The sequence below is a fragment of the Aptenodytes forsteri genome, unplaced genomic scaffold (genome assembly GCF_000699145.1).
Source record: "Aptenodytes forsteri isolate BGI_AS27 unplaced genomic scaffold, ASM69914v1 Scaffold11, whole genome shotgun sequence".
In the NCBI taxonomy this organism is placed as follows: domain Eukaryota; kingdom Metazoa; phylum Chordata; class Aves; order Sphenisciformes; family Spheniscidae; genus Aptenodytes; species Aptenodytes forsteri.
In genome coordinates, this window is record NW_008794155.1 from 3,695,401 (window position 1) to 3,709,899 (window position 14,499).

The window sequence follows — 14,499 nt, forward strand, 5'->3', positions numbered from 1 at the left end:
GCTTGCAGGCCCTTGTACTGCAGCCCCCTGCTAGCAACATTGTCACATGAAGTGGAAAAGACCCATCTTTTTTCATCCTGTACCATAGCCTGGACCCAAAACACTATTTCCGATGTGTTTTACCAGATTTTAATATGAACAACTCTCAAGTAAGGTCATTTAAACCGGAACAAGAAGTATGTCCGCTCTATTTTATATTTCAGTGCATGAGCCTAACCGCTTGCTTCCTTATGTCGCAAGTACGTCAGCAGAACTTCACAAGAGAAGACAGTTATGTTTTCTGGAAAATAGTTTATTGAGTGCTTAGGGAATTAAAAACTACAAGGTTTTGCTTGCAGTTGCAGAAGCAAGAAAAAAGTTAAACATAAATTAGTTACCTGATTTGCTACTTATAGTGCTTCCGAAACCCTCATTTTAATCAGTCATTGCCTACCATGACCTTTATATTAATATCTGGCCCGTAAATTTATGTAGCAGAATATTTATAGATTAAAAAGTGCCTTTCTATGGCGGTAGGGTAATGATTATGAAAGCTGATGGAGATTTTCAGTCTTTTTAACTCTCTGCTTCTAGGCCTCGGCTACACCCGCTTGGTTTTTCTGACTTAGGTGACTTTATTCCATACTCCACTACAGGAATAAGAATTAAGTAATTCAGTCAGTGTAAAATAAGCCCCACTTGTCCAGAAGCTTTAGTTGACTTAGATCAAATAAGAAAGGAAAGGAAAAAAAAAGCGCTAGACAGTGATTACTGCAGTTACTCAAAGCTACATTTGTTGTGTAGAATTTCCATTCCAAGTATTGTTTTCATCTTCTCCATCGTCTTGAGTCCTCAGTCTATATATTTTGCCTTCTTTTTTGAAGTCTTCCCCCCGCTTTTCCACTACTCGTTTCCTGACTGCTTGCCTAGGGTACAAATGACAGGGAGGTTTGACAGTTTCCCCGGTAATAATCACACACGAGAAGCGAATGCAATAAATGCTAATCATGCATCCTTCCTTCCCTTATCCCCAGTAACCGTTTTCTTCACAGCCCTTTGTTTCCTTGGGAAGCAATACCCAGCTGAAAATTTGTCATTTAGCAGTCAGACAAACCAACAGGATCTCGTTTCCCCTGGAAAGCACCTGTCATTGAAGCCATACGTGGCTGCCTCGCGTGAAAGGGCCTAGCGGCTCTCCTGGCACAGGCGATCTCTCATTCTCTAGGCAATACAAAACCTTAACTGCCAAGATCAGACTTCAGATGCTCGAGTTTGTTGCACAACCATACCATAACAATTTGACATGTAGTCTTCAAAATTTTTATCTTCCAAACAAGGGTTTCTGGCCAAGGGTGGTGGCCAGAAACCACAAGGAGAGGGCAGCGGTTAAGAGACAGATACAGTTCAGTTCCCCACCACACAGTGAAAACAATTCCAGCAAGCAGCTTGAGGAACAGCTGCCTTGAACAGTTTTGGTTACCTGCTTTGCTCAATGCTGCTAGATGTTGAGGGATTTGAATGGTCTTGCGGATGAGCTGATCTCACAGTAGACTGTGAGGGGGGTGGACTCGTAAACAGGAAGTTGCTAATAAATCTCCAAACTGCTAAGAGGGGATAAAGTATTGTGCCCAAGAACTTCCACAGATCACCGCCTGAAGCCTGAACAACAGAAGTAGCAGGTCTTCCCGCCTGGTCAGGAACACATAAAGCAAACGTGTCAGATATTAAAGTCGTGCTCTTGCAGACAGAGCATTTCATATATAATTTAGAAGCAGCTCAGTAGACACAAGAGAACTCCTTTGGTTACCCATTAGACAAATATCTATACCACCATTTATCGGCCTCAGAAAAAAATCCTTCTCCAAATCAGTCCTGACAAAAATTAAAGTAATTTGGCAATCTGTCTTAGATACAGAAAAGACCAGAATTCAAGCCAAATACTACCATGGCCTACTAAAAGCAGCTATACAGCTACAGTATTGCTGTTTGCAAGGAAACAAAAAGCAAACAAACCAAACCCAACACCTACCGGCAGCAACACTACTGAAGCGCTGGGTGCTAACTCTAGCTCCAGTAATTTCTTTCCGTAATCTTCTTTGGTAAACTCCCTTCTGGGAAACATTGTTGCCAGTGAAAAATTGCCATAAGCATTACCAACCGTCTGTGAAAATATGAAGAAAACATTTTACTTATAACCGTTCACTTTCAAACAACTGCAGACTTGCCAGTTGAGTATACCTTGCCATATTGACCCAAGAGTTCTGTATCAAACTATCAGTCACCTTCACACAGAGAAATGAAGGACTTTTCATATCCTACTACCTCTTACTAACGATATGCTGCAGTAATACAACGGCACTTGGTGGTGCTGGAAAAGGCTGCTACCGAAACCCCCTTCAAATAAACAAAAAAGAAAGCAGTTGATGACATTTCCACCACAATCAACAGCTAGTTGATGCTACCCCAAGTTGTAATCGGCATGTAGCTGAGAAAACAAAACACCAATTTACCTGTGCAGCAAACTGCCTTGCTTCTTCCAGTCGTGCTTCAGATGGGAACTGGTTAGTAAAGGAAGATCCATCTGGGAGGCGGAACTGAATCCTGGCTATTGCACTGCGGATACATATCGGGGTCAGTCAGCATACAAACAGCTACAGACAAACCCTCCTCGGCCTTTAGCTTGGTAGTATTGAAACGTGGAAGAGAGGGACAGTCATCCTACTGATGGCAGTGCAGATGGGTTCTAAGTTTGGATCCACGGTTGACAACCATCTGCTTATACATGACAATGCATCTCCTCTGGGTTTTATCAGAGTCCAAGACCCATCGCCATTCAAACAAGATATTTACACTCATCATGCAAGAAATTAATAAATGAATGAAATATAAACCATATTCCTTTTGTGTAGTCTGTATTGCTTTTGTTCTTTTTTCAAGAAGTCGTACTACGAGGGCATAGACATTTAAGCTGGCTTGGCAAGTAATTCCCATTAGCTATGGCCCAGCATTACTGTTTGAGTTTCAACACCAACACCGGTAGCCCCGTGCTTGCCCTCTGCTCAGGGGCAGTACTAGACTCACGGTGGCTCCGTAACTCCACGTAAGGTCTCTACAGGTCAGAGTATTTCTTAGGACAGTAGTGTTGGGCAAAGCAGGAGACAGCTCTGACCCATACAGCTGACGAGCCCAATGAAGCCTTGCTGAATCCAAGGCAACTGCGCACACAGCCGAACAGCTGGGTCGGCACCATGCTCCCCAGCACAGTACTGACCTTACCCAGTCGCTCTGTCTAGTCATTATCTATGACATTCTCACCTTATCTAGTTCCCCACCTAGCCCCATTATACGTGGTATTTAAATCAAAGATCAGACAGAAAAAGCTTTTATCTAACTAAAATAACACACAAGGAAAGGTGGTTAGTGTTTCATTATCAGGAATGTCCAAAGAATGAAAGTTATCAGAGAACATAATATTCACGTAAATAGCTAAGTTTCTATAGCTAATCACTATTTAAACAGTTCAACATGGTATCAATTAATAGTTTAGGATGTATATTAAATCTCTTAAAAGTTTATGTAAAGTTTCCTTACCTCTCTCCCCAAAAATACACACTTCTTTCTCTACAGGAACTCACCTTCGCTCCTTTTGAGATGCTTCTTTTCTGGCCTCTATTTCAGCCTGTTTAGCCTGAAGAGCCGCAGCTTTTGCAGCTTCTGCTTCTTCCTTCGATTTTGCAAAGCGAGCTGCCCTCTCAGCACGATCCTGTGAAAGGACCAAACCGAAACCTTAATTTTTACCGTAAATTGTAGCTTAATATTCATATGATCTGTACTCGGTACCCAGCTAGCAGAAAAGACCGTAGTGCTGCAAAGAATTATTCACTGCCAAACTGCACAACCTCATGTCATTAGCCAAGATGACACACTTTTCAATGAGTCACTTCATGCAAACAGTTGTTAATAGATGATCTTCCCACACGAGTTTAACACTCCAGTGAAGATAAAGCTAAAAAAAAAAAAATCTTACGACAAGTTACGCGACTACAGTTCTAAGTGTTCTAGGCCAAAACCTAATAATGAGGAGGGATCTCAACTGTTACGAATTGTTTATATCCAAACTTACAAAATAATCCTCACCACCATTTTGAGATCAGTTTTCTTCTGCATGTTCCACAATTAAATATCCCCTTGCTTCTGTTCCAGAACTATGCTTAAATTGCAATTATTTTTATGTTTAAATGATAATTCTCCACTGGACTCAAGCAGTATGACAGAAAAGTTGGTTATGTTCGTTCAGATAGAAAAGATCATAATGAATATGAAAGCAGAATCTCCATTTTAGGCACCAGAAATGCTACATAAACCCCAATCACGTAAATTGTTACAATACAAGGCCGCAGGATTCCAAACAGAAAAATGGACACTCTTTCGAAGTTTCACAGAGTGAGAACATTTATCCTTTCAGTACACCGGTGACCCTTGTGAGAGAGAAAAGCAGCAAGCTATCTTCCAAAATGAAAAATTTACCATTGCAATCTGTTGCCTTATACGCTCTCTAGCAGCCTTCTCTTCTGCCTTTTCCCTGTTCCTTTCCTCTAACATACGTTTTGTCAATTCTTCCTCCTGTCGTCTTTTGTACTCCAACATTTCTTTACCAGTTTTCCTCCGTTCAATTTCTTTCTTAATTTCTTTCTGAATAAACAACAGACACATAAAAATGGGACCACAAAACTGCCTTGGACAAGAGTAAGACAAGATCAAAGTACATTTGTTTAAAAAGGAATTAAACATTTATTCAAGTAAGGGTACAAAAAATTTGCAAGCGGTTTTACATTTTTGTGTTACCTGTTCCTCTTCTTTCCTTTTCTCTTCTCGTCTTTCTTCAAGCTTTTTCGTTATTCTAAATTTAAGAATAAAGTGAAATGTCTTAAAATTGCAGTATCTGTTATTAACATTTTAAAATTTTAATGAAGCATTTGCAAAGATGAGGTGGTGATTCACCATCTAGTTTCCAACTTTTAATGGAGTTCTAACATATTCCTTCTGTCCTTTTCCACTCAGTAAACAAAGAATCTTACAGTTCTTACTCTTCAACCACCTTGTAAGACATACAGTAAGCAAATACTATTTATGATCTGTGGTAACAGAAACACTAAATTTCAATCTCTTCTTAGCGATTTAAGCCAGCTGGTTTCTTCTGCACATCACTTCCTAAAATGCAAGCAAATAATATATAGCACTGAGGTAGATGCACATGCGCCTGTCTCATCTATCCAGAAAGGTGCCTTAGAATAAGGATTGACTTAAAAAAACCATAGTAATTCACAACATATTTTAAGTCTCGGGAAAGGGCAGGCATGACCAAACAACATGATAAGTCAGATAATCACAAAAATTTTGTTTGTATGGTAGCTGTTTTGCCTTTTTAAAAAGGACATGGTAATTACCACAGAGCTTTGCCTCTTTTTTCCCCAGATAGAAATGCTGTCAATATATGCAAATACAGCATAGTTTAAGATTAATGCACGTTTTAGAAAGGAACTTTGGTATTTGTATTAAAACATTTACTGCATTTTCTTATCAGTGGTAAGTAAAAGTTATTCTTATTGTCCAACAACTTTGGAAGAAAACTGAAATTAAATGTGGAAAAAATTTCAAAATATATTTTAGCAGTATAAATCATCCTATTTACTAAGCATGTGTTACTGGTTTTATATAGGATATTACAAATAGCGTCAGTCTTACAGATGCTAAAAAGCAAGTTTATACACAAAATCTTGCACTTAAAACCAATCAATTTAATGAATGAACCACGTATTGAACCAGATGTTTCTGGTCACCATACTTTAAAATACTAGAACTAGCATCGCTCACCAGACCTCATTACTATTCACTGATCAAAACAAAAGAAGAGTCTCAGAATAGGATTCCTCTGGCTTTTTCAATATACCTAGACTACAAACAGTCATCAAATAGACAAGAAAAAAAAAGAAATAAGACGGCATCTCTGTACAAAATCTAGGTTAGTACTTTCTTACCCCAATTTCAAGTGCTTTCGGTTCAATGTTTTAACTCCTTCAAAATTTTTGCAGCAAACTCATTGTCTGTATTCAAGTTATATCAAAGTAAGGAGAACATCTTTAGTTTTCCAGACTACCCGTTTCTTTCAGAGTACGTGAGAAATTAGATTAATTTAGAAGCTGGTTTTGTATCAACCCTAGTATTGTCACAGACATCTAAACAAAAATAAGATCACATAAACGTTTGCCAAACAATAACAGAATGAGCACCAAAAATCTTGTAATTAAGCCTGTTTGTTAAAAAAAAAAAAAAAACAAAAACAAAAACAACAAAACCACCTCCTGAGAAGCAAATACAATACATTAGGAAGTCTGCAAGCAAAGACTTACCTTTCTACTTTGAGTGTAAGATCATTCACAGGCTGAGCATCACTCACTTGCTCATCTGAAGAATTAGCTGCTTCCTGGCTTGCTTGACCCAAATTTGCTCCATCTTCAAGTGATTTACAAGAAAGTAACACATAAGAGAAAAATAAAAGGTATATTTCTTATCATAAAGAATTATTATCCTCATTGTTAGCCATAATTCGCAGCAACTAGGATATCTCAAGAAGATATGAGGTTCTGCTATTTAAACTCCCCCCACAATTTGGTTTCAGGTTACTAACCCAAAGAAGCTTTTAAAATTTAATCCTATTTCAACAAAGCGTACACAGTTTTTATTGTATTATAAACCATAGATTTCTCACTCATTAAAACTGAGCAGAACGACGAGTTACTCTTCCCTCTAGACTTGCAAGAAGCATTCTGGGATACCCAAGATTTTCCTCAACAAGTGCACTCAATATATTGCTTTTTATGTACCATCATATAACAACTTAAGAAAACTATTTCAAAAGCAAATTAGCTAGCATTTGCGTAAAAATACTAAACATTACCAGCAGAAGGTCTTATTGTCTCAGTCATAACCGACTCAGGAGAGTCACAAAACTCTACTGCTCTGGATTGCGTATTTTCTGGAGCACCATCAGATTGAGAGGAGGGACAGGGAGCAGATGACTGACTTCCATTTTCCAAAGGCTGCCCTTTCACCGTGTGCATCTAAGAAATTGGGGTGGGGGGGGGGGGGCGTGGGGGGGGGGGGAAGAGACTATAAAACTTCGAATACTTTCCACAGGTTCAAAGGTCAAGACTAAACTATTTTTGGAGAATCATAAAACAAAAATTATCACATATTGTTGAGTATGATGCAATCATACATTTAATATTTTTTCCTAATTTTAGTCTTACACTTGAAATCAAAGTGATAAAACTATCTACGTTTATATTATGTTCCATAACATAATTTTGTAAATCCATATTACAAAACAATATTACAAAAACCATGTATGAACTGAAAGAGTAATTGGTATGTCATTCCAGTTCAGAGTTCTTGACATGTGTCTTCAATACTGTAGGTGTTACACAGATGATCTAATACAACCTGTGAAACAAAAAAAATAACGTAGCATTTCTGCAGAGTGCCTTCCAACCTGTTCAATTTGTGTACTGAATTTAAGTCTGCAGATTTTGTTGTTGGAAGGATATAGAACCAGTAATTCATAGTTCCCCAGGGCACATGCTAAGGGCCAGGGACATCTCCTGTCTTGAGCATATGAGCACACCCAACTCAGTCTGAAAGATCCAGTCTGTAGCAAGCGTTACCTGTTTAACTTTATGGATTCTGGTAACAAGCTCTTCAACAGAAACGCTGCCAGCAATTACTTCCAAAGGGATTCCATTGTCTCCTATAAAAAAACTGGATGGAACGCACACTACAGGATCTGCACAGCAACAGTTAAGGGCAACAAACGACAAAAGTTTATAAAGTAACTTTAAAAGGAAGAGCAGAAGGCCTTCCTACAGAAGCTTCTAGCCCAATATTCTATCTCCACCTGGTTGCCAGTAGTCAGTGCCAAGGGAGGAAGAAAAAAGACGCTAACAAAAATGCTGGAAAACGTTACATACAACTGATTAGTATTTCTTCTTTTCTTTGAAATGGTTTAAGCCAAAATGTTTTTTCTCCAACACACACATATCCGACAACCGATTATGCTTTGACTTGAAAGATTTTCTTTTAGTGTGAGACAACATCTTATATAGACAATAACGCATTCTTTACAGCATTAAGAAAATCCAAGTTAAGGTACTGAATTCCCTTTCTCAGCATCCTACAGCATTCCTGAGCTATAGGCAGCAACCTACTTAAGGTAAGCAGATGTTTTCCTAACTTCATACCTATGTATCTGATAGAACCCAGTCCACTACTTGTTCTTCCTCCTCTGTAACTCTGAACTCCAGCTAGTGATTTAAAGCACAGCTTGTTTGTTTTCTAATGCTGATTAGTAATACCAATGGGTTATTTTGTTTACATAAAGCTTTGGATAATTTTCTATTTGGAGAATTACATAGGATTAACATAAAAAAACCCCAACTTGTTCACTTTCTTTAAGAACTGACAGTACGTTGAATAACATAGATGGATCTTTTAACTACACAGTTTATTGCATATTTTTGTGCCCTAAGAAATATTTTTAATAACGTTGCTTCTAAATATTTGTCTTAAGAACAGTATTAACTTGTAAAGAGCAATTATCTGTAATCATAATGTAGCATCTAAGCTGATCTCAAAGGATACAAATTTGAGAAAACTGCAGGCATGCTTCACTGTTTAAAAGAAAAGATTCATTTAGGAGGAGCAATCACTTTGCAACAACTTCATATTAAGTCTTTCATCATAAAAATAACTGTCCTACTACCACACACAAAACTATTTAAATACTTGAGAGAACACTAAAAGCAAATTTGCATTGCATCTTCTCATTAACATCTTGCATAAGTGTTGACATGGTGACAATCCCTGGTTATCACAGTTGACTACATAAGATTTAGGGCAACAGTGTTAAGAAGCAATTCAGGAAAAAGTCATCCAGTCTATCAAATGCAAATAATATAGGAAGTCTAATAAAATGTCTATAGAGCATTTCAAAATAAACCATTTTGAGAAATGTCAATGCACTTTCTGCACATGGACTGGAACACTTAAACATGACAAAAATAGCTGAGTAGTTTACCCAGGAACTTCAATGCTTCTCTATTCTATGTGTTACAATAGAGACAAACACATTTTCTCTCGGGCTTTACAGATTTTTATCTTTCTGAATTCATGAGAGTTTTGAAATTCATTATGTAACTTGGCAAATCAAGAACTGCCTCAAGAGTACTGGCATTTTGATTCCAGCTTTTTTACATAACTTTTGTGTCTCTTCCTGTTGAAAAAGGACAACCTCAAGCATTCTTTTAACTAGTACTGAAATACAGTCTGAAATATGCAATGAATATTCTGCAGAACACAACAGTAAATTTGGAAATTTGGAATTTTCTCAGGCTCTAGTGGCTTCAGGAGTACTGAATTCACTTATGCTCTGGAACCTTGTATTTAGACTACCTCCAAATCAGGGCGAGGACTTCAAAAGCCTCTTACTCTCATCATCATCAATGAAAGACTGTATAAGAGACAGAACTAGAATAGGATCAAACCTTTTGGTGTCGATTTTAATAGCAACAAAACCATCTGAGGCAGCTTCGGTCACCTTCTCATCTTCCCACCTTGCAGCCATCTCAGTAGATTGTTCATCCTCACCTGCAAGATACAGCACACATGTGAAGCTAAACCCACCACAAATTACTGTTTCTGGTCTGATTTTAGTTTTGCTTCAATTGCTTGAAATCACCTTTGAAAAACACTCTCGTGATTATTTTCAAGTCAGTTCATCTTTTTTTGGATAATCTGGAGACAATTCACTCCAGCTGATTCACCTTGCTAACATGCCAGAAACCTAATATAGCAAAAATCCTTCCAAGCCAGCAAGCATGTAGCTTTTGCAGTCATTCAACTGCATAGCGAGCTGGTCCAAGGGAGCAGAAGGGACTGGACCACACAGATGGAACAGAGATAGAGGAACTGGAGGTGATGGCAAGCCCGAAGATTGGCTTGACTGCATCATCTAATTGCACAACTACCAAAGGACCTCATTTTCATGTTACAGTGTGTATGCTTATGCTTTAGTATTTTGCTTCAGTATACTCTCATAATACGCAAGGAGATCCCATAGCACAGGGGGAACCATCGCTTCTCCCTGACATTAAGCTTGACCTGCTAACATGCTAAAATTATCCACTGCTTACCCCTCATTATAAATTTAATTACATATTGGTACACCAGCTGCTAAGAGGTTAAAACTATATTTTCTACTCCTTGTAAATACATAATTCAGCAGACAAGATTTCACAGTTTGATGGTGTTAAAAAAACACAAACCAAGAAACATTTATTTGCAGGATTATTTGTAACTTAGTTTTGTATTCCAGTTCCTGATATGAACAGTTAACAGTAGGAGGGGAGGAAGAGGAGTGAGGAGCACAGAGGAACAAGAATAAGAGTAGAAGAGGAGCTACTTAAGTAAGGGAAACTGAAAAGGTGCTCTGGGGGCACAGATTCAGAAGTGTTATTTTAATCAGATGAAACACATCAATCATACATTTACCTTCCAAAGCACCAGTTTAGTGAGGATGTGGGTTAATAAATAGATTCCGATGAATATTAACCATCTTTCAACAAGTAAACCGGCCTACAACCATTTGTTTATCTTCAATCTGTATTACTTCCTACCAGCTTGGAATTGACTGTACTCTTGATGAAGAATTTGAGTCACAAGTATAGAAGTATAGTAGTCCATTATTCAATGACAACAACAAACCATGTGTTTGTTTCATCCCAGTTGCCATTTCATGCAGTATTTTTTACTTGTTAAAGATCAGGAGTTATACGTGGAGTCCTCTGGTGAAGCACCGCTGCCTTAAGGCCGTGACTGACTGGCCACAATGCTTCTCAGAGAGACGTACCAAACATATACTGATTTTGGAAAAGTGTTTTCCAACCGTATGAATTGATTTTCCCCCGAAAGTATTGGAGCAAGTAAGAAAGTATTCATCTCTATTACTATTATTCTACATAGGCAAGTAAATATTTAGCATATTTTATGCAGGAACCTTTCCTCTTCCTTTAAGTGCAGTGCTTCCAACTGTGGTCAATGGATGCAGCTGTTCCGCCAAGAGTGGTTCGGCCTCCTCCCCCATTTTCAAATGCTCAGAGACAGACAGCTGCTTCACCATGCACTTTTTCAAAAGGACATGTGCTCATCCGATTAGGCTACTAAAAATACCTCAATACTTGCCTAACACTAACTTTTCCATACAAACAACTGCTGTAGAAAAAAGAATGCTGAAAGACACAAACAGGTCAGAGACTGTTCACGGTACAGTCTCTGAGAGATGTGACCCATGAATTAAAATGCTGATAACTCACATTTTATAAAGCTCTATGCCATGAAGCACAGTTTAATATTGTGACTACCCACAGAACAGTTGCTTATTCTCATACATCTTTTTGTTTTGATAACCCTTTCTCATTTGAGGGTTAAGGTTCATTTATTACAGTTTTGTAGTAGTAATTATATCCTGAAATGAAAACTGCCAGGTCACAGGAAAAGCATCAGAAAAGTCAAGAGGTCAAGCTGAACAGAACTTGACATAATTTGTAATTCTGCTAAACACTGAGCTATCACAACCACCTCAGAATTCTAATTCCCAAGACTCTCAGATTTCTTATGTTTCTCAAACAAAAGCATCCCTTTATTTCACTTAGTGGCAATCAAAGACCTGTACATAATTCTCAGTCACACTTGCGAATCTCTTATGTTTGGTCAGGTAAATTTAGATATCTACATAGGGAAAACGTATCCATCATTTCTCAAGTGATTCGGCTAATTGGAAGACACTCTTTTTTCTGCGACGATTTAGTTCCTGTACGAGGAACTTATTCAAAACCATCACAGGTTGTCAAAGGACTAATTCCCCTATTCCTCAGCACACTGTCATCAGGGAAAAGTGTTTTCTTTTCAAGGAGAGAGATAAGCCTAGCTGACTTCTCAATGTCCAACAATTCATAACTACTCAGTAAGAGTAAGGATTGCCCGTTCTGGAAATGACAGAAAGCCGGGACATTAAGCTGTTCACCTCCTCCTCCTCCTCTGCGTCTTTTCACATATTTAACTTGAAGAGTGCTTTGATACAGCTTGGATACAAAACACTAACAAATGGCTTGTTGATTTCAAATCAGTGTTTTTGTAAAAAAAATAATCTAAAAGTAAAGTTATGAACAAAGGAAGGAGTGTTTCTACAAACGTTTCTAAAAAGAAACACAAACATTTTAGCTTGAAGTTTTTTTTCTTCCTCCCTCCCCCATTTTTCACTTCTGAAAAGCACTTTTTAATGAGTGGCCTGGCATTTTCATGATCAGAACATGTCTAACTTCTGGAAAGAATAATCTTAAACACCTCAGTAACTTTTGGAAAGAATAATCTTAAACACCTCAGTCAGAACAGAGGCTGCATCTGAGGAGGTTTCATATCAAGCGAACAATAAACTTTAGATTAATGACTCAAAACGTGAAAGGAGTTTTCTAACTCTGCAGGCTAGAAAACCATCTACAGAACAGCACGATACCAGAGACATTCACCAGACTTGTTTCAGTATCAGGTATACTTTTTCCCTGTGCAGCAGCAGAACCTACCAGCAATTATTTGATGCCACAAAGTAACTCTTCTGCTCCTCAAACACAATTCCTTACTTTGTGTGTGTGTGCAGAAGCCTCTAATCTAACACCTCACCTTAATATTTTAAAATCAGTTTTGTAAGGCAGACACGCTTCACCTCATGCTCCCTGGAAAGTACAGAGCAACCCCTTTTATTGCAACTTCTCATTAATTCAACAGGATCTTTAATATGCTTACACAACTGCACCACCAAAACTATGCTGTCAAGGTTTTAAAAAAGGAACTAAAAATGTTAGGATTATAGCTGCAAACAAAAATGTTAAAGAAAGAACCTGGTTGAACAACATGCAATTGCAGTCACAAACACCACCTCATTGTTAAGATAAATAGCCACATTATCCCTCACTTGACTGGAAAATATTCTAGAATCAGAAAGAATAATCCAGTTCTTCATTTTCTAGCACCTGTTTAGAGAAGTGCAGTAGATGGACAGACAGATGGTAGCAGAAACCAAACAGAGATGGACCTACCAGAATTCAGTAATTTTTGTCAAGGCTGTATCTAATAGCTATCCTCCACAGTGGCCACCCTAAAATCAGTTAATTTATATTTTCCGTTTCTCTCACTAATTTTTTTTCCTTTTTTAATTTTTTGTCCCCATATACATTATTGAATGAAGTTTACAAAACAAAACAGAAACACTGAACACTTTTGAAAGCACGTCTTCCTCCTCGGAAAGCTGCTTTTAAATGCTTGTCTCCGGTGGCCATGGGCAAGTGTGCAGTGCAAAGACTCAAAGCTACCATCACCACCAACTGTACGGTTTTAAATGTGGATCTACCCAGATAAACCCAATCACTGCTATCATAAAAATAGACTATTCTTTCAGCACTTGGTATCCTTCAAACACACCAGCTTCCACACATGGTGAGAAAGTATGTTCTTGGGCTTCCCGATTCCCTTTCCCAGCAGGCATAACAGAACTGCTTCGCGATCGGCACCATCACAGATCAGCTGCCCTGATCCCACTGTTCTGAGGGTAGACTGGAACTCGGCAGAACTCTTCCAACACATTTCATTTTGGAGATATGCCCGCCCTAAGCAACACTCCCCCTTTTTCAGGGCTCGTAAGAACAAGCAAAACAAAACAAATCAAATCAAATCCTTACAGCATACTACAATGTCAAAACTCGGTAACATCCCTGCAATCATAAATTTATCTCCACTTGGTATATCTACATATTCCTACATCCAACTAGTCAACATTCACATCTAAAAGAAATGGCCAGTTTTGTGTACAATTTTTGTTTCATAAAAAATATTGGAAATAAGTTACAATGTGCACTTCTCAACCTGATACGTATGTATCAAGTTCAAAATACTCACAGGTATTGGGTTGACCCCGGCTGGATGCCAGGTGCCCACCAAGCCACTCTATCACTCCCCTCCTCAACTGGACAGAGGAAAGAAAATATAACAAAAGGCTCGTGGGTCAAGATAAGGACAGGGAGAGATCATTCACCAACTACCAGCACAGGCAAAACAGACTCGACTTGGGGAAATTGGGTTGACCCCGGCTGGATGCCAGGTGCCCACCAAGCCACTCTATCACTCCCCTCCTCAACTGGACAGAGGAAAGAAAATATAACAAAAGGCTCGTGGGTCAAGATAAGGACAGGGAGAGATCATTCACCAACTACCAGCACAGGCAAAACAGACTCGACTTGGGGAAATCAGTTTAATTTATTACCAAAAGTCAGAGTAGGATCATGAGAAATAAAACCAAATTTATTAAAACACCTTCCCCCCACCCCTCCCTTCTTCCCAGGCTTAACTTTACTCCCA

At 38.5% G+C, this 14,499-nt stretch overlaps 1 protein-coding gene across 2 annotated transcripts in view; it reads right to left on the reverse strand.

Annotated features, from left to right (window-relative positions):
* Positions 1-275: 275 nt before the first annotated feature.
* UBXN4 (UBX domain protein 4) overlaps positions 276-14,499 on the reverse strand; it is a 20,134-nt gene continuing 5,910 nt past the window's right edge. For both annotated transcript variants that reach the window (XM_019472265.1, XM_009279747.2), the window contains exons 2-13: positions 9,579-9,681; positions 8,677-8,705; positions 7,704-7,822; positions 6,938-7,100; positions 6,390-6,492; positions 4,825-4,879; positions 4,507-4,671; positions 3,615-3,742; positions 2,490-2,592; positions 2,009-2,140; positions 1,460-1,668; positions 276-905 (exon numbers count right to left, since the gene is read on the reverse strand). In XM_019472265.1, coding sequence (XP_019327810.1) covers positions 767-905; positions 1,460-1,668; positions 2,009-2,140; positions 2,490-2,592; positions 3,615-3,742; positions 4,507-4,671; positions 4,825-4,879; positions 6,390-6,492; positions 6,938-7,100; positions 7,704-7,822; positions 8,677-8,705; positions 9,579-9,658 — 1,425 coding nt within the window. In that variant the 5' untranslated portion in view covers positions 9,659-9,681 and the 3' untranslated portion in view covers positions 276-766. The remainder of the gene's footprint in view (positions 906-1,459; positions 1,669-2,008; positions 2,141-2,489; positions 2,593-3,614; positions 3,743-4,506; positions 4,672-4,824; positions 4,880-6,389; positions 6,493-6,937; positions 7,101-7,703; positions 7,823-8,676; positions 8,706-9,578; positions 9,682-14,499) is intronic.